The sequence below is a fragment of the Schistocerca americana genome, chromosome 5 (genome assembly GCF_021461395.2).
Source record: "Schistocerca americana isolate TAMUIC-IGC-003095 chromosome 5, iqSchAmer2.1, whole genome shotgun sequence".
Lineage (NCBI taxonomy): Eukaryota > Metazoa > Arthropoda > Insecta > Orthoptera > Acrididae > Schistocerca > Schistocerca americana.
This window is the reverse complement of record NC_060123.1, coordinates 218592065-218617474: the sequence shown is the minus strand read 5'-3', so window position 1 is coordinate 218617474 and position 25410 is coordinate 218592065. Positions and strand designations below refer to the sequence as shown.

The 25410-nt window shown below is 42.3% G+C and overlaps 2 protein-coding genes across 2 annotated transcripts in view; one reads left to right on the top strand and one right to left on the bottom strand.

The window, feature by feature from the left end:
- LOC124615432 (peroxiredoxin-6-like) overlaps positions 1–25410 on the top strand; it is a 234719-nt gene that overhangs the window by 35106 nt on the left and 174203 nt on the right. The gene's annotated exons all lie outside the window — the stretch shown is intronic.
- Positions 19512–24657, bottom strand: LOC124615430 (peroxiredoxin-6-like). The gene is made up of 4 exons (XM_047143314.1): positions 24558–24657; positions 20353–20509; positions 20023–20240; positions 19512–19917 (listed from the first exon to the last, which is right to left on the bottom strand). Exons 1-4 carry the CDS (start codon positions 24638–24640, stop codon positions 19713–19715), a joined length of 663 nt encoding a protein of 220 aa, XP_046999270.1. The 5' UTR covers positions 24641–24657; the 3' UTR covers positions 19512–19712.

Genomic DNA, 25410 nt, shown 5'->3' with positions numbered 1-25410 from the left:
CGTATAGGAGGTGTAATTTCGAGTTTTAGTTACTGTAATCGTAAATTCAGGCACATCGTAGCGCAGTCGCAAAGCATTTGTACAGGTTAGTTCATACATTCTTTTCGTGTTTCCCTTGCGTTATCTAGGCACAGACTCGTGTCTCAGTAACTGTTGTTCAACATCGATTAGAATGGACAGGGACTGTGATTGCTGTGTTCAGATGTGGGCTGAGTTGGCATCCCTTCGCTCACAGCTGCAGGTGGCGCTGACTTCGGTCGCGCAGCCTGATGCTGTTGCCAATGGGCACCACTGTGGGGAGCAAGACTTGGGTATCACGGGGATGTCAACCTCGTCCCGTCTGTCCCCAGATCGGTCTGCCGCTGTGGTTGCCCCGGTTGCTGCCTGCAGTGGGGCTGAGCCCTCGCCTGTGGTTGATTGGGAGATCGTTCCAAGGCGTGGCAGGCAGCGAAAGACGTCCCTGGAGGCTGATCAGAAAGTCTCCCTGGTGCGTCTGACAAACAGGTTTCAGGTACTGTCTCTGGCTGAGCCAGATGCAGCTGCCTGCCCTGTTTCAGAGGATGATTATCAGCCTTCAAGGTCCGGGCAGTTGCAGAGGGTGGGCTTATTGGTAGTTGGGAACTCCAATGTTAGGCGCGTAATGGGGCCCCTTAGGGATATGGCGGCTAAGGAGGGGAAGAAATCCAGTGTGCACTCCGTGTGCATTCCGGGTGGAGTCATTCCTGATGTGGAAAGGGTCCTTCCGGATGCAATGAAGAACACAGGGTGCAGCCAGCTGCAGGTGGTGGCACATGTCGGCACTAATGACGTGTGTCGCTTTGGATCTGAGGAAATTCTCTCTGGATTCCAGCGGCTATCTGATTTGGTGAAGGCTGCCGGTCTTGCTTATGAGATGAAGGCAGAGCTCACCATCCGCAGCATCGTTGATAGAACCGACTGCGGACCTTTGGTGCAGAGCCGGGTGGAGGGTCTGAATGAGAGGCTCAGACGGTTTTGCGACCGTGTTGGCTGCAGATTCCTTGACTTGCGCCATAGGGTGGTGGGGTTTCGGGTTCCGCTGAATAGGTCAGGAGTTCACTACACTCAACTGGCGGCTACACGGGTAGCGGAGGCTGTGTCACGTGGACTGGGCGGTTTTTTTAGGTTAGAAGGCCTCGAGAAAGTACGGGGTGGGCTGCAATCTCAAAGGGTGCATGGCAAATACAGGACGTGCTTGGATCAAGGAACAGTCAGAATTGTAGTTGTAAATTGTTGTAGTTGTGCTGGGAAAGTCCCTGAGCTTCTAGCGCTAATAGAAAGAGCAGAAGCTGAAATCGTTATAGGTACAGAAAGCTGGCTAAAGCCTGAAATAAGTTCTGCAGAAATTTTTACGAAGTCTCAGACGGTGTTCAGGAAAGATAGGTTAGGCAGAATTGGTGGTGGAGTGTTTCTGTCTGTCAGTAGTGGCTTATCTTGTAGTGAAGTCGAAGTAGATACTCCGTGCGAATTGGTATGGGTGGAGGTTATACTTAACAGCCGAACTAAGTTAATAATTGGCTCCTTCTACCGACCCCCAGACTCCGATGATATAGTTGCTGAACAGTTCAGAGAAATTAAATGAAACAACAAGTTTACTGTTACCAGTCACCGTTTCATTTTTTCCTCGACGCGTTTCGAAGGTTTAAACCTCCATCATCGGGTGGATGAACTAAGTTAATAATATACAAACACCAAATGAATATACAAACATCAAATGAAACAACCAGAATCCATCTTAAATGACAAAAATGACAATATTTACAATGATATCATATCTGTTTTCAGCAACTGCTTACACTCTTAAAATGCACACACACACACACACACACACACACACACACACACACACACACACACGCGTGCACGTATCCTAATATTTACCATAAATATTGACAGCCGCCAAGAGTACAAGAGATTGACCTCATTCACAGATAATTCATCACACCAACAGCTTGTACCCCCTGTCAGCTTAAAACTGTATGTACATCAACTACTGGCACAAATGTATATCTATCTGCATATTTTATAACATTAACCAGTGTATTACCCCAACCTTTAGACAGCTAATATATGCAACATGTCATCTTAAGACTCCTTGCCATGTAAATGTTTGCTCTCATATAATCACTCCTTCCTCTCTCTCTCTCTCTCTCTCTCTTTCTTCCAAGAGTGTCATCTATGTATGATTTTACTGCTGTAGCCAATATGACCATTGTAATTCAAGCCTGTAACATTTTACCTAATTGTTATTAGCAAGTATGAAGTTTAAGCCATTTTAACATTTCACCTGATTGCATAAACGAGTACGAATGTTTAGCTGTTTTAACCTTTCAAAATTGGATTTATATACCACCTGAAGTACACACACATATATTTGACAGCTCAAAACAAACACCTCCAAATGGTTTAAACGATTATTCTGTAATAATGTTGTTACAATGTATATTCATTGCACTTTGCGATTATGTCTTCTCTTCTGCTGTACGAACCTTGCACCCAGCTGATTCCAGACGCCATATTTGTTTACAAATGTGGCAGTATACATGTGAAGTGTTACGACAGAAAAAGGAACCTGTGACCACTGGAGGTACTCTAGTTTACTTATTAAAGTTTACCATTAAATATCAGTTCAATTTTTTGTCAAAAGTTATCCAAAACCATATTCTGAAATATTGTCTTGTTTCTCCACTAGGCAGTGCCACAAGTTCCTCCAAATGTCGTAACACAACATACATACATACGTAACACTAACTAATGTAAATCCACCCGATGATGGAGGTTTAGACCTTCGAAACGCGTCGTGGAAAAAATAAAACGGTGACTGGTAACAGTAAACTTGTTGTTTCATTTAATGTCAGTAACAGTCACAGTAAAGCCTAACCTAAAAATGTTCGCATTTAAAGTTCAGAGAAAATTTGAGTCTCGTAACAAATAAATACCCCACTCATACGGTTATAGTTGGTGGGGACCTCAACCTTCCCCGATATGTTGGCAAAAATACTTGTTCAAAACCGGTGGTAGGCAGAAAACATCTTCCGAGATTGTCCTAAATGCTTTCTCCGAAAATTATTTCGGGCAGTTAGTCCACGACTCCACGCGAATTGTAAATGGTTGCGAAAACACACTTGACCTCTTAGCCACAAACAATCCAGAGCTAATTGAGAGCATCATGACTGATACAGGGATTAGTGATCACAAGGTCGTTGTAGCTAGGCTCAATACTGTTTCTTCCAAATCCACCAGAAACAAACGCAAAATAATTTTATTAAAAAAAAGCGGATAAAGTGTCACTAGAAGCCTACCTAAGAGACAATTTCCATTCCTTCCGAACTGACTATGCAAATGTAGACGAGATGTGGCTCAAATTCAAAGATATAGTAGCAACAGCATTTGAGAGATTCATACCTCTTAAATTGGTAAGAGATGGAACTGATCCCCCATGGTACACAAAACAGGTCCGAACGCTGTTGCAGAGGCAACGGAAAAAGCATGCGAAGTTCACAAGAACGCGAAATCCCGAAGATTGGCTAAAATTTACAGACGCGCGAAATTTGGCACGGACTTCAATGCGAGATGTCTTTAATAGGTTCTACAACGAAACATTGTCTCGAAATTTGGTAGAAAATCCGAAGAAATTCTGGTCGTATGTAAAGTACACAAGCGGCAAGGCGCAGTCAATACCTTCGCTGCGCAGTGCCGATGGTACTGTTACCGACGACTGTGCCGCTGAAGCGGAGTTATTGAACGCAGTTTTCCGAAATTCCTTCACCAGGGAAGTCGAATGGAATATTCCATAATTTGAAACACGAACAGCTGCTAGCATGAGTTTCTTAGAAGTAGATACCTTAGGGGTTGCGAAGCAACTCAAATCGCTTGATACGGGCAAGTCTTCAGGTCCAGATTATATACCGATTAGGTTCCTTTCAGATTACTCTGATACAATAGCTCCCTACTTAGCAATCATTTACAACCGCTCGTTCGCCGATAGATCTGTACCTACAGATTGGAAAATTGCGCATGTCGCACCATTGTTTATGAAAGATAGTAGGAGTAATCCATCGAACTACAGACCTATATCATTGACGTCGACTTGCAGAAGGGTTTTGGAGCATATACTGTATTCAAACATTATGAATCACCTCGAAGGGAACAATCTATTGATACGTAATCAGCATGGTTTCAGAAAACATCGTTCTTGTGCAACGCAGCTAGCTCTTTATTCGCACGAAGTAATGGCCGCTATCGACAGGGGATCTCAAGTTGATTCCGTATTTCTAGATTTCCGGAAAGCTTTTGACACCGTTCCTCACAAGCGACTTCTAATCAAGCTGCGGGCCTATGGGGTATCGTCTCAGTTGTGCGACTGGATTCGTGATTTCCTGTCAGGATGGTCGCAGTTCGTAGTAATAGACGGCAAATCATCGAGTAAAACTGAAGTGATATCAGGTATTCCCCAGGGAAGCGTCCTGGGACCTCTGCTGTTCCTGATCTATATAAATGACCTGGGTGACAATCTGAGCAGTTCTCTTAGGTTGTTCGCAGATGATGCTGTAATTTACCGTCTAGTAAGGTCATCCGAAGACCAGTATCAGTTGCAAAGCGATTTAGAAAAGATTGCTGTATGGTGTGGCAGGTGGCAGTTGACGTTAAATAACGAAAAGTGTTAGGTGATCCACATGAGTTCCTAAAGAAATCTGTTGGAATTCGATTACTCGATAAATAGTACAATTCTCAAGGCTGTCAATTCAACTAAGTACCTGGGTTTTAAAATTACGAACAACTTCAGTTGGAAAGACCACATAGATAATATTGTGGGGAAGGCGAGCCAAAGGTTGCTTTTCATTGGCAGGACACTTAGAAGATGCAACAAGTCCACTAAAGAGACAGCTTACACTACACTCGTTCGTCCTCTGTTAGAATAATGCTGCGCGGTGTGGGATCCTTACCAGGTGGGATTGACGGAGGACATCGAAAGGGTGCAAAAAAGGGCAGCTCGTTTTGTATTATCACGTAATAGGAGAGTGTGGCAGATATGATACGCGAGTTGGGATGGAAGTCATTAAAACAAAGGCGTTTTTCGTCGCGGCGAGATCTATTTACGAAATTTAAGTCACCAACTTTCTCTTCCGAATGCGAAAATATTTTGTTGAGCCCAACCTACATAGGTAGGAATGATCATCAAAATAAAATAAGAGAAATCAGAGCTCGGGCAGAAAGGTTTAGGTGTTCGTTTTTCCCGCGCGCTGTTCGGGAGTGGAATGGTAGAGAGATAGTATGATTGTGGTTCGATGAACCCTCTGCCAAGCACTTAAATGTGAATTGCAGAGTAATCATGTAGATGTAGATGTAGGCCAACCTCTTGTGTACAGCAGGAAGAGGAGTCAAAAGGTTTTGATTACCATTACGAAAAAAATAAAATTAAGGAATAAGTTTTTATTTATTTGCAGGTCCAAGCCTGCATTGCAGGTAGACGTTGAAATTACTGAACCACAGTACCGTGGAGTCAAAACGGAACTTCACTACGCATCTCCACTGCATAGATGTGCTGCATTCGTTTGTTATCGTTCTCGTAGTGCTTCGGTACTGTGGGCGGGTATTTCCAAGTGTCCATGATTTAAGTAACTATTTTCTTCGAGGTCGTGACAAATTTTATGATTACCCTTCGTAGCAAACTGGAATGTTCGGTCTTTTTCCCTTTTTCCTTGCATATTCTGTCACCGCAGCTTGTAGTTACCTCAGTGTTCTCCACTTTATTACGTCACCAGGACCTTACCCGTGATAGCTACAGAAAGAAGAGCAGGGGAAGGGAGGGACAGCAACACATATTAGTTTCGTCTCAGGGCTAGGAAGTGGGGAAACGAAGCGCAATTTTTCGGAAAATGTAATGTTTTTATTAACCCCAAAATACTAAGGGTGGGAATATTATATTGTTACTAAACAATTGTAAATTTTAATAATCCACATTTTATTCAAAGGAAGTCATGATTTATAGTTCCTGCACTAGTTAATTACAAGGTCTCCAGTGGTATTTCACATCCAAAAGAGGACATCAAAAACTTTGCTGCCGAAGGACACATCAAAAACAGGAAATCAAAATCTTTGCTGCCAAAGGACAAACACCCGCAAACATCCATTGGATGAGATTATTAGTGTTTTAGGGCGCACAAATCCATTGGAGAATGAAGAATGTGTATTGGGCAGAATGTCTGTCGAAAACCACCGCTGCAGAATGGTACTCCAAATTCCTTGCTGGTCGCAATTCGACATAAGACATGATGGACGATTCCTATCAGACGAGGATGTGTAGCAGGCAGGTACGGACTTCTGCACGCAGCAGGACATGGTCTTTTACGAAACAGGTATCTTCAACCTGGAGCATTGGCGGAGTGATCGTCTAAATACTCAAGGTTCCTTATTGCCATACCAATTCTGGACTCTATGACCATCTAAAGGAAACTTTTTATCACAGTTAGACCGTCATTGAGAGAGCACCTCGAGTTCCTGCTGTTAATAAGGCGAGTATATTGTTCGTTTGTTATACAGGGTGGTCCATTGATAGTGACCGGGCCAAATATCTCACGAAATAAGCATCAAACGAAAAAACTACAAAGAACGAAAATTGTCTAGCTTGAAGGGGGAAACCAGACGGCGCTATGGTTGGCCCGCTAGATGACGCTGCCATAGGTCAAACGGATATCAACTGCGTTTTTTTAAATAGAAACCCCCATATTTTATTACATATTCTTGTAGTACGTAAAGAAATATGAATGTTTTAGTTGGACCACTTTTTCGGTTTGTGATAGATGGCGCTGTATCACGTATCACGTAACATTCCGCCAGTGCGGACGGTACTTGTTTCGTGATACATTACCCGTGTTAAAATGGACCGTTTGTCAATTGCGGAAAAGATCTATATCGTGTTGATGTGTGATATTGTGTTCAAAATGCCCAACGAGCGTGTGCTATGTATGCTGCTCGCCATCCTGGACGACATCATCCGAGTGTCCGCACCGTTCGTCGGATAGTTACGTTATTTAAGGAAACAGGAAGTGTTCAGCCACATGTGAAACGTCAACCACGACCTGCAACAAATGATGATTCCCAAGTAGGCGTTTTAGCTGCTGTCGCGGCTAATCCGCACATCAGTAGCAGACAAATTGCGCGAGAATCGGGAATCTCAAAAACGTCGGTGTTGGGAATGCTACATCAACATCGATTGCACCCGTACCATATTTCTATGCACCAGGAATTGCATGTCCACTGGGCACAAGAGAAATTACGGGACGATGACAGATTTTTTGCACGCATTCTATTTAGCGACGAAGCGTCATTCACCAACAGCGCTAACGTAAACGGGCGTGATATGCCCTACTGGGCAACGGAAAATCCACGATGGCTGCGACAAGTGGAACATCAGCGACTTTGGAGGGTTAATGAATCGTGCGGCATTATGGGAGGAAGGATAATTGGCCCCCATTTTATCGATGGCAATCTAAATGGTGCAATGTATGCTGATTTCCTACGTAATGTTCTACCGATGTTACTACAAGATGTTCGACTGTATGACAGAATGGCGATGTACTTCCAACATGATGGATGTCCGGCACATAGCTCGCGTGCGGTTGAAGCGGTATTGAATAGCATATTTCATGACAGGTGGATTGGTCGTCGAAGCACTATACCATGGCCCGCACGTTCGCCGGATCTAACGTTCCCGGATTTCTTTCTGTGGGGAAAGTTGAAGGATATTTGTTATCGTGATCCACCGACAACGCCTGAGAACATGCGTCGGCGCATTGTCAATGCATGTGCGAACATTACGGAAGGCGAGCTACTCGCTTTTGAGAGGAATGTCGTTACACGTATTGCCAAATGCATTGTGGTTGACGGACATCATTTTGAGCATTTATTGCATTAATGTGGTATTTACAGGTAATCACGCTGTAACAGCATGCGTTCTACGTGGGTACCGGGGGCTGTGTGGAAAGGACTGGATGGTTTTTTAGGTTAGAGGGTCTCAGGAAACCATAGAAAGGGCGTCCATCTAAAAGGGAGTAGGTCAACTACAATAAAGTAGTTGTAGAAGCAATCGGTATTGTGGTTGTAAATTGTCGTAGCTGTATTGGGAAAGAGCCAGAGCTCCAAGACCTGACAGAAAGCACTGAAGCTCAAATAGTTATAGATAAACAAAGCCGGATAAAGCCGGAAATAAGTTCAGCCGAATTTTTTTCACACGACCTAACAGAGTTCAGAGTGGATAGGTTAAACAAAGTTGGTGGTGGAGTATTTATTGCTGTCAGAAGTAGTTTACCTTGTAGTGAAATTGAAGTAGATAGTTCCCACGAAAGTGTGGGTATAAGATTTACTTGACAATTAGACTAAACTATTGATTTGATAGTTTTACCGACCCCCCGACACAGAAGATATAGTTGGTGAACAGTTCGAAGAAAACTAGAATCTCATTTCAAATAGGTACCCCACTCATACAATTATAGTCGATAGTGACTTCAATCTTCCGTCGGTATGCTGGAAAAATTATTCGGCTAAAGCAGGCAACAGGCATAAAACGTCATGCGAATTTGTACTGAATGCTTTCTCAGAAAATTAATTTGAACAATTAGTTCATGAGCCCACTCTAAGCGTAAATGCTTGCGTAAGCATACTTGACCTCTTAACAACAGATAATCCCGGACAAATAGGGAATATCATGACGGATGCAGGGATCAGCGACCACAAGGCAGTTGCTGCTAGGTTGAATACCGTAACACCCACAATCATCAAAAAGAACCGCAAAGTACATCTATTTAAAAAAGTGACAAAAACAAACAGATACAATGGTGTGCGTAAAAGTGTGTTGTGGAAAACATAGGAAGTGCATAGTGTTGCAGAACATCTAAAAATTAGACCAAAATTACCATTGTCCAACACAGAAAAACGACGACGTGCTAGCAGACGGCATTTCCCGATGTAAGGGTGAAATCAACCGAAAATCACCACCACTGATGATGCTTTACATCAATAAAGCGAAACGCGTCTGGTGAAAAAATCACGCATTTTTGTAGTTGGAACGACAGAAGAAAAATACCCTCAAATTTAAAAGAACGGAAAATACCGAAGGTTGACAAAGTTTTGGAGAAGTTCCAACTATAGCGCGTACTTCAATGCGAGACGTTTTTAATAATTTCCGGAACGAAACTCTGTCTCGGAATCTGGCAGAAAACTCAAAGAGATTCTTGTCACACATATGGAACACCAGTAGCAAGACGCAATCAATACCTTCACTGCGCGATAACAACGGTGAAATCACTGATGACAGTGCCACTGAAGCAGAGTTATTAATCACGGTTTTCCTAAACTCCTTCACCAAAGGAAGTAAATATGCTATCGACAGAGGATGTCAAATTGATTCCATATTTTTAGATTTCCAGAAGGCTTTCGACATCGTTCCTCACAAGCGTCAACCAAACTGAGTGCCTATAGAATATCGCCTCAGTTGTGCGACTGCATTCGTGATTTCCTGTCAGATAGGTCGCAGTTCGTGGTAATGGAGTAAAACAGAAGTAATGTCCGGCGTTCCCCAAGGAAGTGTTATAGGCCCTCTTTTGTTTCTGATCTATATTAACTACATAGACAATCTGAGTAGCCCTCTTAGATTGTTTTACAGATGATGCTGTCATTTACCGTCTTGTAAAGGACCAAAAAGAACTGGAAAATGCTTTAGATAAGATATCTCTATGGTGCGAAAAGTGACAATTGACCCTGAATAAAGAAAAGTGTGAAGTTATTCACGTGAGTACTAAAAGAAATCCGCTAAATTTCGATTATGCGATAAGTCACACAAACTTGAAGGCTGTAAATTCAACTAAATACTTACGGATCACAATTACAAATAACCTAAACTGGAACGATCACATAGATAATGTTATGGGTAGAACAAACCCAAGACTGCGATTCAGTGGCAGAACACTTACAAGGCGCAACAGGTTTACTAAAGAGACTGCTTTCACCACGCTTGTCCGCCCTATTCTGGTGTATTACAGTGAGTTGTGGGATCTGCATCAGGTGGGACTGACGGAGACATCGAAAAAGTTCAAAGAAGGGCAGCTCGTTTTTTATTATCCCAAAACAGGGGCGATAGTGCCACAGGCATGAGACGTGAATTGGAGTGGCAATCATTAAAACAAAGACGTTTTTCGTTGCGACGGGATCTTCTCATGAAATTTCAATCACCAGTTTTCTCCTCCGATTGCGAAAACATTCTGTTGTCACCCACCTATATAGGGAGAAATGATCATCACGATAAAATAAGCGAAATCAGGGCTCGCCCAGAAAAAATTATGTGCTCGTTTTTCCCGCGCGCCGTACGAGAGTGGAACGGTAGAGAGACAGCTTGAAGGTGGTTCAGTGAACCCTCTGCCAGGCACTTAATTGTGAATAGCAGAGTAATCACGTAGATGTAGATGTTTGTACAGTTTTGCATATGCTTTTAGTAGTGTGAATGATGAGTGAATGTGATCTAAAGTAAATATCTAGATCATTGTCCAACTGATAAACGCTGTACGAACTAGCGTGAGAAAACCTCCCGCCAGAGGTTCTATTCCTCCGTCGGGCATGGGTGTGAGTGTTGTCCTTAGCGCAAGTTAGTATAAGTAGTGTGTAAGTCTAGGGGCCTATGACCTCAGCAGTTTGGTCCCTTAGGAATTCACGCACGGACGCACGGTGTGACCGCAGGCGAAGGGGAAATTTGTATCATTATATGTTAAGTTAGTTTATGGTAAAAGGAAATCGAGTGCAAATGAAAATAGTTAATGACGTGAAGTATAAACAAAATATCAAAACGTTAAATATTTAATTACGGGAAAAAGTACAGTTCAAAAGTGTGTTATTTGTTGATTGGTTAGTCATGAAAAGCGCGGACTAACGCGGGATAATAATGTTTTTCTATTGGCCTCAAATTAAACTGACCAATAAGAACAGAGTATTCTTCGCGCGTCTTTTCTCTTGGAGATAGAGAATGCTTACAGAAGTGTAACGAGTTGGGGTCCAGCTTTTCAATGGTACGGTCGTGTGTAGTATGAGCTTCGAAGGAAGTTATAATTTGCCGATTTTGGCTGTGCTACATGCCTTAAAAGTGCTTTAAAGTTAAGGCATATTTATTCCGGTGTTTTGTTTTTAGAAAGTACGGATTTTTAAAGTAATTTTGTGTATGAGAAAAGACAGCAATTCCGCGTGGCATAATGAGCAAATCGGTGACTAAAAACTTGAGTGCATTAGACACCGATAAACTTAATAGTGTGGCGAGCATTTTCATTTAAGAGCAGTCCGTGCTTAGTATCTGTTCAGATTTCGGGAAATACAAGTATGTTACCATAGACTTGCCACCGTGAATGAAAGGATTTGTGCATGACTGTGTTAGGATTAGCACGGGCTTGGCAGTGAACGTGTAGTTCCCAACTTCAGAATATACCGAATTTTGCAGTATTTCCACCTTTCATTCAAAATTAAGACCTTTTCCCGAATTTTAGAATAGTTACATTGTATACAGCCTGGTGCGAGTCGCAATACGGTAGGTTTCTGCTCGGCTTTCCTACCGGCGATCTGCTGCGACGAGTTCACAGGTTGTTGTTGTTGTTGTGGTCTTCAGTCCTGAGACTGGTTTGATGCAGCTCTCCATGCTACTCTATCCTGTGCAAGCTTCTACATCTCCCAGTACCTACTGCAACCTATATCCTTCTGAATCTGCTTAGTGTATTGATCTCTTGGTCTCCCTCTACGATTTTTACCTTCCACGCTGCCCTCCAACGCTAAATTTGTGATCCCTTGATGCCTCAAAACATGTCCTACCAACCGATCCCTTCTTCTAGTCAAGTTGTGCCACAAACTTCTCTTCTCCCCAATCCTATTCAATACCTCCTCATTAGTTACGCGATCTACCCACCTTATCTTCAGCATTCTTCTGTAGCACCACATTTCGAAAGCTTCTATTCTCTTCTTGTCCAAACTGGTTATTGTCCATGTTTCACTTTCATACATGGCTACACTCCATACAAATACTTTCAGAAACGACTTCCTGACACTTAAATCTATACTCGATGTTAACAAATTTCTCTTCTTCAGAAACGATTTCCTTGCCATTGCCAGACTACATTTTATATCCTCTCTACTTCGACCATCATCAGTTATTTTACTCCCTAAATAGCAAAACTCCTTTACTACTTTAAGTGTCTCATTTCCTAATCTAATCCCCTCAGCATCACCCGATTTAATTTGACTATATTCCATTATCCTCGTTTTGTTTTTGTTGATGTTCATCTTATATCCTCCTTTCAAGACACTGTCCATTCCGTTCAACTGCTCTTCCAAGTCCTTTGCTGTCTCTGACAGAATTACAATGTCATCGGCGAACCTCAAAGTTTTTATTTCTTCTCCATGAATTTTAATACCTACTCCGAATTTTTCTTTTGTTTCCTTTACTGCTTGCTCAATATACAGATTGAATAACATCGGGGAGAGGCTACAACCCTGTCTCACTCCTTTCCCAACCACTGCTTCCCTTTCATGCCCCTCGACTCTTATAACTGCCATCTGGTTTCTGTACAAATTGTAAATAGCCTTTCGCTCCCTGTATTTTACCCCTGCCACCTTCAGAATTTGAAAGAGAGTATTCCAGTTAACGTTGTCAAAAGCTTTCTCTAAGTCTACAAATGCTAGAAACGTAGGTTTGCCTTTTCGTAATCTTTCTTCTAAGATAAGTCGTAAGGTTAGTATTGCCCCACGTGTTCCAACATTTCTACGGAATCCAAACTGATCTTCCCCGAGGTCCGCTTCTACCAGTTTTTCCATTCGTCTGTAAAGAATTCACAGGTAGGTGCAGGTAAAGGACGAAAAGGATCCGCGCTGCCGCAGTATGATGTATCCATGTGTACCAGCAATCGTATGGTGGTACTCATGTTTAAAACAATGAATTGTATATACAAAAAATTATTTACCTCCTCTCTCTTAGTATCAGTATTATGTGTCTTTGCTTATAAACAATCAAATGGTACTAGTCATGTGTATGACAATGAATTGTATTAGCGTGATGACTCTTCTGCATATAACCAAGCTCTTTCTTGAAAATTGAAAAAATGCTGTTAATGATAATAAACCAGAAATTAATTTGTTTTATCAGTGATATTATTTATAAGTGAGCCTAATTGTTTCACCATGAAAGTTATTGTAGGGTGGAACCAAATAAGAACAATTTTTGCAGGAAATTTTAATTTACCCAGATATGTACACATACAATCATTCAGATTTACAGTATTTGGCATGAATTGTATACAGACCTTTAGGTGCAGTTACATACATAGGCAATTCTTCCATAAATTCTGCCTCCACAGATTTTATGCATGTAGCGTTTTTTAAATATATATCCATGTGTTGGATGAATGTAGTCGGTTATACAATGTTCTAACTGATTTATATTTAGGAAGTGCACATGAAAATACTCAATAGAGTTGCAATATACAGCTGTAATGTAGACAGCAGCTCCACAGTCTGTTTCCCACAATCAGTAGAGCACTGTACAAGTCATTTAAATTCATCATACTTGAATTTTAATGCATATGACCTCAGCTTCAAATTTCAGCACAAGCACTGCATCTCCATAGGTATCAACAATTGATGCCTCTCCTTTTAACGTAAAAATGTTAATAGGAGTTTATGATGGGTTGTATTCCATCATTATCTTTCTCTCTATGAACTTTATCACACAGGTAGTCAGATTTACGCCATGAATACTACACTCTAGCACCAAGACGTTGAATATTCTCCATCTCACTCACCATGCTGAAGTCACTGTGAGGTGCTAGGCCTTTATTCACATACTTGGATCCACTTGAACTCAGATTCTGGATATTGGTGAAGAGCAGTATTCTGCTAGCACCTAGCTGATACTCAAGTTCTGGTAACTGCTGCCATGGCTGTGCTACAGCATATTCAAATGACACCAGGCTCTAAAGGTCGGGAGGAATCCTGTGGAGAATGACTGCTGCAACCGTAGCTGTGCTAAAACATAGTCAAACGACATCAGGTCCGAAAGATGTGAAGACATCTTGTGGACAGTGACTGCTGCTGCTGTGGTTCAGGCAGGGACCTACGTGTGTCCTAGTCTGTAAGAGTAACGAAGCCTTACGTATAGCAAAACACACCTACATAGTAATAGTAATAATAACAAGACATAAATGAATGCTTACTGTTGTCTGTTTCTTCCCAGGTGATCACTGGTGCTGCTGGCAACGGTTCATACACGATGGAGATACAAACAGTAAATGACAGCGAACGTGCAGTTGCTCACATGTTTGGAGGCTGACGTTGCACACCACAGGTGCCCCGGGGGCCCGTCAGCATGCTGGTCTTGGCTGCAGGGAGAAGGAAAGTGATGATGTCATTGTACAGGCAGTGGACAGTGGCGTGAGTTACTCCACGATGGGCTGACGCTTAAGCTATCAGTTTTTAGGAATGCTGAAGCCAATGTCAGCAATCTGAGCCAGAACAATTAGTGATCCTCTACTACCCCCTCCCTCCCAGAGATACGCTTGGGGAGAGGGGCCTTTTACATCCAGAATATTTTACTCAAGCGAACGCCGTCCTCATTGAGTTGTATTCTAGCGCTGTACTCAGGAAATATTACAGCTGCAGTTTCCCCTTGCTTTCAGCCGTTCGCCACACCAACATAGCAAGCACATGTTTGCTAATTTTACAATGCCAGATCAATCATTGGGACTGTTTCTCCCGTAAGACTGCTGCCCGTCTTCAGATGTTGTATCTTAGTCTGACCTCTATACAGATATGCCTATATTGTGGTTGCGATTACTGCACAGTTCCTTATCTTAAGAATCTTATTCTTATCCTTTATTATTTGCAGACCAGCTTTCAAACTATCTCTATCAAGTTTTTCCATTAGCTCTTCAAGTTTATTTGTGCTGGAGGCAAAAAGTAAGGCATTTCTGACGCGTTCCATTAACTTGTGTTCCTTCTGAAAACTACATATAGGGCTACTGAAAGTATAGTTAGTTATCTGATCCCTCTTTCAGTTCTGTATACTCCACTACCCTGATGAAGTATTGAAGTCCACAATAATTCTCATCTCTAGAGAAGTGCTTACTGAAACTTGGTAACGTATTCCGAGAAAATACTTCACAAGACTTTAAATGATGTCAGTTTCGGCTCTTCGTTTTAACAGTTTTCCTTCTTCTTTTTTACCTTCTCCTGTTTCCGTGCGAGGTCGACATTATTGTGCAGTTTGTCGCAATGTTGGTGACAGTTTGTGACCGTACGCCCTTCTTGACGCAGCCACTAACCACAGGACGGAATCTGCCATACTCCGTCTGTCTGCGTCTACAGAAAATCTGATGTTCAAGGTGAGACTGTTTTCTAAATATTTGTGTTGCGTGTGTCTTAGGCTGAATGAGGGAAACTGCCTAAAAACCTCTTCCAGACTGGCTAGCTCAACAGTCCTAGTCGCAAACACGCGAGGCAGATTCGATACGGGACAGGCTCGTTTCTCCGAATCCCGGAAGCGGCGCCTTAACTCTCTAGGCTATCCTGGCGGGTCTGCAACAATTTTCATCGTGCTATTGCAATTTCGGGCTATGTACCGTTTTCAGGCACCTACAAGCATATAACACAACACACCGGGCAGAAATACAAACAAAAAAATTTTGCATCACCTTGGTTCCGGAGCCTGTACAGAAAATTGGAACAGAGATCAACATAAACATCATTTCCGCCCTTTTTATTGCTCATGAAAAACACACATGGAATTTTGTACCACCATACAGCGAGACCTTCAGAGGCAGTGGTCCAGATTGCTGTACACATCGGTACCTCTAATACCCAGTAGCGTGTCCTCTTGCATTGATGCATGCCTGTATTCGTCGTGGCGTACTATCCATAAGTTCATCAAGGCACTGTTGGTCCAGATTGTCCCACTCCTCAACGGCGATTCGGCGTAGATCTCTTAGAGTGGTTGGAGGGTCAGGTCGTCCATAAACAGATCTTTTCAATCTATCCCAGGCATGTTCGATAGGGTTCATATCTAGAGAACATGCTGGCCACTCTAGTCGAGCGGTGTCGTTATCCTGAAGGAAGTCATTCACAACATGTGCACGATGGGGGCGCAAACTGTCGCCCATGAAGACGAATGTCTCGCCAATATGCTGCCGATATGGTTGCACTATCGGTCGGAGGATGGCATTCACGTATCATACAGCCGTTACGTCGACTTCCATTACCACCAGTAGCGTACGTCGGCCCCACATAATGCCACCCCTAAACAGCAGGGAACTTCCACCTTGCTGCACTCGCTGGACAGTGTGTCTAAGGCGTTCAGCTTGACCAGGTTGCCTCCAAATACATCTCCGACGATTGTCTGGTTGAAGGCATATGCGACACTCTTCGATGAAGAGAACGTGGGAGAGATTTCGTTATGATTTGGGTGGGCTTTATCGTCGTAGTATTCAGCTGGTCCTTTCATTACCGTCACTGGCAGGATTACTGCGAATGAACATCTCGTCATCCTCGACAATGAAGTGCTTACTATGACTAACATACGGCTGTCGAACACTGCCGTATTCCAAAACGATAATGCGTCCATACAAACTGCCAAATATGTTCAGGCGTTGTATGTGGAGCCTCAGAATATCATCAAAGATCATCCTTGGACAACGAAATCGCCAGGTCTCGGCATTATGGGGAGTTTTGGAGCAGAGAGTTAGGAGCAGATTTCGAGCTCCAACATCGTTCAAGCAATTGGCTGATGTTTCGGTACAAGACTGGGAGAACATTCCGTTAGAAACTATTCAGACACTCTACGAGTATATTCCGCGAAGAACTGCAGCTGTTCTTAAGGCCAATGGTTGCCCATCTTCTTATTAATAAAGATATATTGCGTATATCTCAGATGTTCATAGTATTTTGTCCACCCCCTGAATGTAGGCCAGTTTTCCGTGAGATTTCGTTTTCTACAGAACACTTTTGGCTTAGTCTCTACTGTGTTTAAGAATAGCGAGATCGTCAGCGAAAGCCAGAGACTTCGTGTTGATACTCTGGTCTTTCTTAATCCCAGGTTAGTTTCACTTTATTTTATTTTCCCTTGTCTTCATTTTTTTTCAGAATTATGTGAAATAGGAGGGGGAGCGTCCATCTCCTTGGCGAATGACGGTGTGGATTTTATATGCTGCTGAAGTTTCTTCTATGAATTTAACCTTGGAGGTTGTACCCTTAAATGTCTGTTGGATAATTGCCTTTGATTTCATATCGAATTCGAATTCTACCAAATTAATTTTTGTGTGTCTATCGAATCTTAAGTCGTTATATGGTCGTCAAAAGTTACCACGATATTTCTACGTCTTCTTATTTGCAAAATTGTTTTTAGGTTACATATACGTTCTGTACAAGATCGCCCTATAAGAAATTATGTCCTATTAGTTGGTCTGACTGTTCTGTCAGTCGACTTAATAAGGCTTTTGAAATGATTTTCTCACAACAGGGAGCAACAAAATTTTCCTGTAAGTAAGCATATCGCTTTTATCTTCTTTTTTATGAACAGGATGAATTAATGCATATTTCCACTCTGTATGTATTCGTTTTCTTTCCCAAATGTCTGATACAGCTATTGAGTTGCTTGTTTGAGATTACTGTGTTTGATTTCCATATTTCTGCTATGATTCTTTTTTCCCAAAGAGACTTCTTACTTTTTAAACTTGATTATTTCCTTGAGTTTCTCGAGAGACTGTCGTTTTGCATCTAGAGTGGACGGAGGTTTTTCGACTCTAGATTTCCTAACCGGGAGCTCGCAGCTGTGAAGGGAGTAAAAGTAGTTTCCCAAATTTATCACTTATTTTCTGTGCTGATTTCTATATTACATAGCCGATGCCGGGTTAAATACCTTTCTAAACCTTCTGTAAACCTTTCCACTGTTGTTCTTAATAATGTCTTGTTCTATTTCTTTAAGCCATTTTATATCGGAAGTTAATTCAATTTTCTCTTCGCATGGCCAATATAAAAGGACGTGGACAGTATTGTCACTGGTGAAGCAATGGCAACGGACTGGATGGTTCAGAAGAGCTCAGTGACTTCGAACGTGGGCTGGTCATTGGACGTCGCCTACGTAACAAATTCAAGGGGATATTTCAACCCTTCTAAAGCTGCCCATGCCGACCGTTGGTGGCGTGATCGTGAAGTGGAGACAGGAAGGAACAACCACAGTTAAATCAAGACCAAGCAGACTTCATGTACTGAAGGTCAAATACAGAAGAGCACTGGCGATAGTGGTTGTAAAAACTCGCACGAAATTAACGGAGCGATTCACTCTTGAGTTCCAGTGTGCTACCAGCAGTCCAACCAGCACAACGACTTCGCTCCTCGTAAGGCACGCTTTTCTGTAGCCAATGCTAAGCGATGCCTGAGGTGGCGTAAAGAGCAGTGGATGACCGGAAACAACTGATTTAGAATGAAGAGTCACGCTGTACTCTGTGACGATCCGACGAAAATGTCAGGGTTACGCGATGTATGCCAAACGTTACCTGCGATCACGTCTAGTCCCAACAGTGAAGGTTAGGGAGTGGTCCACGTATTGCACTTTAAAAAAAACTCTAAATTCGGAAGAATACGAATACATTCTACAGCATTGCATACTGCATACAGTAAAGGAACAGTATGGAGACAATGACTGTTTATATCAGCATGGCATTTCACCCTGTCCTAAAGCAGCATCTATGAGGCAATGGTTTCTGGACAATAGTTTTCCTGAAATGGACTGGCCTGCCCAGAGTCCCGACCTCAACACAACGGAACACCTTTGGGGTGACTTGGAAGGTCGACTACGCCCCACGCCCGAGCGTTCAGCTTCACTACTTGCCTCATCTGGTGTCGGCTCTAGAGAAATAATGGCATGCTATTCCACAACAGAGATTCAGACACCTCATTCAATGTGTCCCCAGTGGAGTTCAAGACGTCATAAAGTCGAAGGATGGACATACTCCCCATTTATTGTCTAATAATAGGTGTCCAGATACTTTTGATCAGATATTCTAGCACTAAGAGCAGAAATAACTTCCACTATTCATAATTTAGCCTTACTCTTAGCACATGAAGGAGTGAAGTATGACAGGTATGAAAATACCTGTCAGATCCCCTTGTGAATCAAGGACACTGGCAGATACTGAAAGCTTTAAAAAACTGAAATCATTTCCACTTCTAAACTCCTTCTGTATGATAGATTAATTTCAGAGTCGATACTGTGTGTGAGGTTACGTTACATTTTGCAGATTTTGTTGTAGATAAAGACTGAAACATAAAATCCAGTTACGAAAATAAGCAGCATGTAATGATTTTTTTCACAGATAAACTGTATAGTATTTGATAACTTGTTACTGACATGTTCCACATCACAGCGTGTCTTCACGGATATGATCCACAGAATAGGCAACAAAAAAAAATCATCCACATGAGTAACAGCAGTATATATTAAGTTTCCTTTTAAGTAGGTAACAAACATACTAATGAAGAGTAATTCATAATTTAGTGAAATAAAAAACAAAATTTTTGAAAAAGATATATACATAGTACTTTTATTAAAGACATATTTATAACAAGAACATTTTGTACATTAACAACAGTAATATTAGGACAAGTAGAAGTGGGTTGTCTCAGTAGTCAGTGGTGGTGCGCACGTAGTTGTTGCCGGAGGGCATGGAGACGCGCTCGACGCCTCCAGGGAAGAGTTTGGGCAGGTCTTGGTCGGGCACGTGCGGCAGGATCATCACCTTGGTGCCGGGCGTCCAGTTGGCGGGAGTGGCCACCACCTTCAGCCGGTCCGTCAGCTGCAGGGAGTCGATCACGCGCAGCAGCTCACTGAAACACCAGCAGACATTTGTCGTCTTGTCACCCTGTACAGTGTGCAGTGTACATGTGTGTGTGTGTCTGTGTGTGCGTGGAGAGTGTGGCAGCGGTACTCACTCGACGTTGCGGCCGCAGGACGCGGGGTACACCATGGAGAGGCGCAGCCGGTTGTCCGGCCCGATGACGTACATGGCCCGCACCGTCATCGCCTTCTCCACGTTGTCCTTGTCGCGCTCGTCGATCATGTCCAGCTTGACGGCTAGCTCACGCGTCTCGTCGGACACGATGGGGTACGGGAAGTCGCCGGGAATGTCCTTGCAGTACGACTTGATGTCCTGTAGACAACACAGGGGTGATATTGGTGAGCCCTGGTGTAATGTGGAGATATTACGAATCTCATGTCGCTCTCAATTCAGTCAGAGTTAGCCAGTAGTGCGGAACACTCACGTTGACCCAGTCGACGTGGTCCTTGAGCTTGTCGCAGGAGAGCGCCAGCAGCTTGACTCCTCGCTTCTGGAACTCCGGGTTGTGGACGGCGATGCGTCCCAGCTCTGTGGTACACACCGGCGTGAAGTCTGCTGGGTGTGAGAACAGAACACACCACCTGCGGATATAAGATAAACATTGATACAAAACTACCATTTTTCAGAAAAATAGACGATTTCTACGGTATCTTTTTCTTTTCCATCATTTACACAACGGTTCTTATTTCTTAATATAACAGGAGTTTTGAAGCAAGATTTCAAGGAAAGAAGAGAGCTGATATTACAAATACTGTCTATGAATTTACGTCAGTATTCAGCCGATTAAGAAAGTTACATGAGTTTTTGAAATCGACTACTCCTTCACTTTTGATGCAACTGTTCCATCTCACTCTTACCCCCAAGTTATTCATAATCCATATTATCAGTATCTGAGATAGTTGTTATTACATTAACGGCTGTATCTGTTAAATTTTTTAGTCATTAAGCTGTGACCTTCTTCTTATCCCAAATCAGTCTGTTTTCAAGATGAGAAAAAGCTTCTCTCTCCTATCATTGATGTAGGTTCTCTCTCGTAACATTCCAGTGTTTCGTTTCTGTCTAACATGGAACCAGTTTCTTTTCTGAATCATAAACCACGTTTGTTGTTCTCATGTTCTTCTATGTTTGTTTTCTTCCTTCCATCTCACTTGCTAATCTTACCATATTATTTCTCGCTCTTACTGTGACCAGTCGGTTTCTCAACATTAAAGCTTCTTGTTCTGTTATGAAATGTTTCTGTTAGATTTCACTACTCACAATCTACAATAATGTAATGATGACGCTGTTGTTTATCGTCTAGTAAAGTTATCAGAAGATCAAAACCAATTGCAAAACGATTTAGGTAAGAATCTGTATGGTGCGGAAATCAGCAATTGACCCTTAATAATGTAAAGTGTGGGGTCACCCACATGAGTTCTCAAAGGAATCCGTTAAACTTCGGTTACGCAATAAATCAATCAAATCTAAAGGCTATTAATTCAACTAAATATCTAGGAATTACAATTACGAACAACCTAATTTGGAAAGAACACAAAGAAAATGTTATGGGGAAGGCTAGCCAAAGACTGCATTTTATTGGCAGAATACTTACAAGATGCAACACATCTACTAAAGAGACTGCCTACACTACGCTTGTCTGTCCTCTTTAGTACTGCTGCGCGGTGTGGGATGCTTACCAGATATGATTAACAAGTACTTCGAGAAAGTTCAAAGAAGAAGAGCTCGTTTTGTATTATTGAGAAATAGGGGACAGAGAGTCACAGATATGATACAGGATTTGCAGCGGACGTCATTGAAACAAAGGCGTTTCTCATTGCGTCGGGATCTTCTCACGAAATTTCAATCACTAACTGTTTAAGCAGCTCGTTTTTTAGTTGCAATTTTCCTTTGCAGAAGATTTGTTAGAAATTATTTTTATAATTTTGTAACTATGTGCATGCTGTTGCAGACTCTAGTGTTACTTATTTTTTTATATTTACGTATGAATTTATCTATTAAGTCAGTGTCCGCCCCTGGTAGCTGAGTGGTCAGCGCGACGGAATGTCATGTCTAACGGCCTGGATTCGATTCTCGGCTGGGTTGGAGATTTTCTCCACTCAGGGACTGGGTATTGTGTTGTCCTTTTCATCATCATCATTTCATCCCCATCGACACGCAAGTCGACGAAGTAGCGTCAACTCGAAAGACTTGCACCAGGCGAACGGTCTACCCGACGGGAGGACCTAGCCACAAGGAATTTTTTTATTAAGTCCTTATATATGTATATTAGTGCTTTACACTTTTTGCAATTACTTCAAAATTTCTATTGGCTCTTTCAGTCTGGTATATCTCTGTTACGTTAACGGAATGATGGTATCTGGGCAATATAATGCTAAATCTGTTTATAATCTAAGAACTCCAAAATTGTTAAGAGTTGCACCAAGACAAAACTGCTGTACAAATATGAGTGATGACACGGCTGCCAAGTTTCACAGAAAGCTACGTTAATCGTTAGAGGGCCTTTATAATGTAATCAAACGATTTGATTAACAGCAGATGTTACGACTATGCCATCATTTCTTTCCCTTTGTGTAATGTTTCATACTCATTCCAGTACAAGCTAGATTTACTTGAAGAAACTCTCCTCGTAAGTATCAATTACATGACGAAATAAGAACTTAATATTTTCCAGTTTTATGTTAGCCAACCACATATTTACCAGAAAATGAAAGTGCACTGTAAAGTAGATTATCAGGAGGCTGTTATGAGAAAATAACAAAATGGAAACATTATCTTCATGTTATAATTTATGTACTTAGGGGTGACCTAGGGGTGGGTATTAGTGATACAGATATAGAGCTATTACAAAGGGAAACATTCAATGAAAAAAGATGACGTAGGAAGTTATAAAATTTTAAAAATGAATAATAAAGTTGATTTTACTGTTACAAAGTATCTCTTTCCCATCAGGAAATATGAAACTATTTAACAGAAGGGAAAGGAAATTATGTTTGTTTTTTGTAAGAACATCACATAGAAATTTAGCTTATTTTTAAATGAACAGAAACCATTTCCCTTTTCCCATTCTGCTAATTAAGATTCAGCCATGTATATGTGACAGGACCACAGTACAATAGAACCTTATGAATCGTATTTAAAATGTACCATTGACCTTCGTAATTTTTTTATATAATACATTTCTTTGTATGTATCTTGAATCTGTATCAGTAATATCTTGCACCTCATTTTGTCTATGGATGTGATATGCAGTTGTCTCCCCACGATAATCAGCAAGAAAAAATTGATGCAGCAAATGGTTTTTTTTTCTTTTTTTTTACGTTCGACAAATCACTAACATACTTGATGTTTAGAAGGCAACTGGTAGGCAGTTAATTTTATATGAAATGTTCGCAGTTTTGAATACGGACAACCATCAGCTGTATAAGGGAATGACGATAATGAACGTGCATACCGGGACTCGAAGCCGGATCTCCCGTTTTACGCGAGCGGTCGCCATAAACAGCTTTGGCCACCCTTGCAACGCTGACAGCCAGACCCAAACTTCCATATGTCGCCGTTCCGCGTCTCAACATGTATTCGAATTCACGAGCTAGCAAATAACCAAAGCGGTTAAGGCCATCAGCCTTATAAAGTGGGAAATCCGGGTTCGAGTCCCGGTCTGGTACGAATTTTTCTCTCATCTTCCACTAAACACATTTCGGCTGTAGACGCTGCAGTACCTGTTCCTTCGGGCATGCATGCCTGTCCAGAGGAATATTGCATCGTTCTTCTTAATAACAAAGGCATTGCAACATTGCACTCAGTTTTATATTTACAGCGACAGTGGAAATAAAGGGCGAGAGTCCGGGTCTCCTTTCCTGAAGTAGCTGTCAGAAGCGAGCAGTGTCATTGGTCACCCCTTCCTGGCGCCAACAACGCTTCCCTGGAAGTATCACAATTTCATTTTTCAGTTTAAGTGTCCTAGGAAAATACGTGGTGTCACGGGAAGCGAGCCTAGCAGATGTGGTTCACATTACCCAATATGCATTGTGAGTCTCAATGCAGGTGGATTAAGGAAAACCAAACCATCAGATATCGAAGGCCTACGAGGATTGTGAGAACTTAGCTGGGCGTCGACTCCTGGGTTACTAACAGCCAAGATCACCTTTGGAAGATGCTTCTTTCTATCGGATAAAAGTAAGATACAAGCAAAATTACGCCTTCAATTTGAATCCCTGTAAGGTAATTGCTGCCCCACACCCTCTTCCCTAGACGCCAGAAATGATACGTTACAAGCTGGCGCATATAAAAATTTTCAATTATTCGTAGTGTCAAAATACACAAGAAAAGTGACTGTCCTAGATGACAGAATGCAGTTAAATCACTTAAATTTACAGAAAAATTTGGTGGAAGAAATTTCTCATTAGGGTATGGTTATTTCGGAACAGTACAGCTTTACTGCACAGATGCAGAAGGTGCGCTGATTAGATCATAAATTAATCTCGTTCAAAAAGAGCTATGCGCAAAAAGATAAAAAGCTTTATCTGTACAACTAAAAATAGAGATAGTTAAGCTACTGTCATTCCAGTCTTTTAATTTAGAATCTGATGTCAGTTAAAATTCAGATGATTGGTAACAGAATCAACTTACGAGTCTCCCTTCCACTTGTAGAAGTCCAGTGGCCCCTGCGTGGACGGCGCCTTGAAGTTTGGCACGATGCTCTCGAGTTTCATGTTGCTGCCTGGAAGCTGGTATGCATCGCCGGCTGCGTGCAGATTGACTCTGGGCTTCGCTGCCGATGCTTATATCTGCTGCGGAACGAGCTTCGTCACACAGTGATTATCGCACAACTGTTAGCTCGCTGAGCTGCCTGAATGAAAACACTGCGTCATCGGCGCTCGCCTGCGCAGAAACCTGATTTCAAGCGTCGCTGAATACAGAACGGCGAAATTATCGGTAGCGACATCCCAGTCCAGGCAAATACACAATCCCGTCACATTAACGCGACCACAGCCTTTGTTCGGAGTCAACGTGCAATAACCACCCACAGAGGGCAGGCAGCAGCACTAGCAGTAGAGGGTATTGGGCGTGTTGTGGGGACGCGGAAAGCAGTGCAGTCATTGTCGTAATGTAAAAATGGAGTGAATTTTCTGGTGTCTGAAAGGGCAATGGTTACTGGCTTTTTGACAGCCATGGGTGGAAAAGTTTTCGAAGCGGCTAAGTCTGTAAACTGTTTGCGTGCCGACGTTGTTAAACTGTACTGTGCGTGGCAAAAAGGCACTATCCAAAACCGGCGCCGAATCAACTGTGGTGCTCCACGGGCCATACATGACAGGGGTGAACAACGGCTGGGGAGATGTATACGGGTGAATAGACGTGCAACTGTTGAGCAACTGAGCGTCCAGATGAATCAAGCGGCTACCAACAATGCCTTCCCAAAGACCGTTCAGTGAACTTGCTGCTTATGAGCCTTTCCTCATAGCATGAATCCATTTTACTGAGT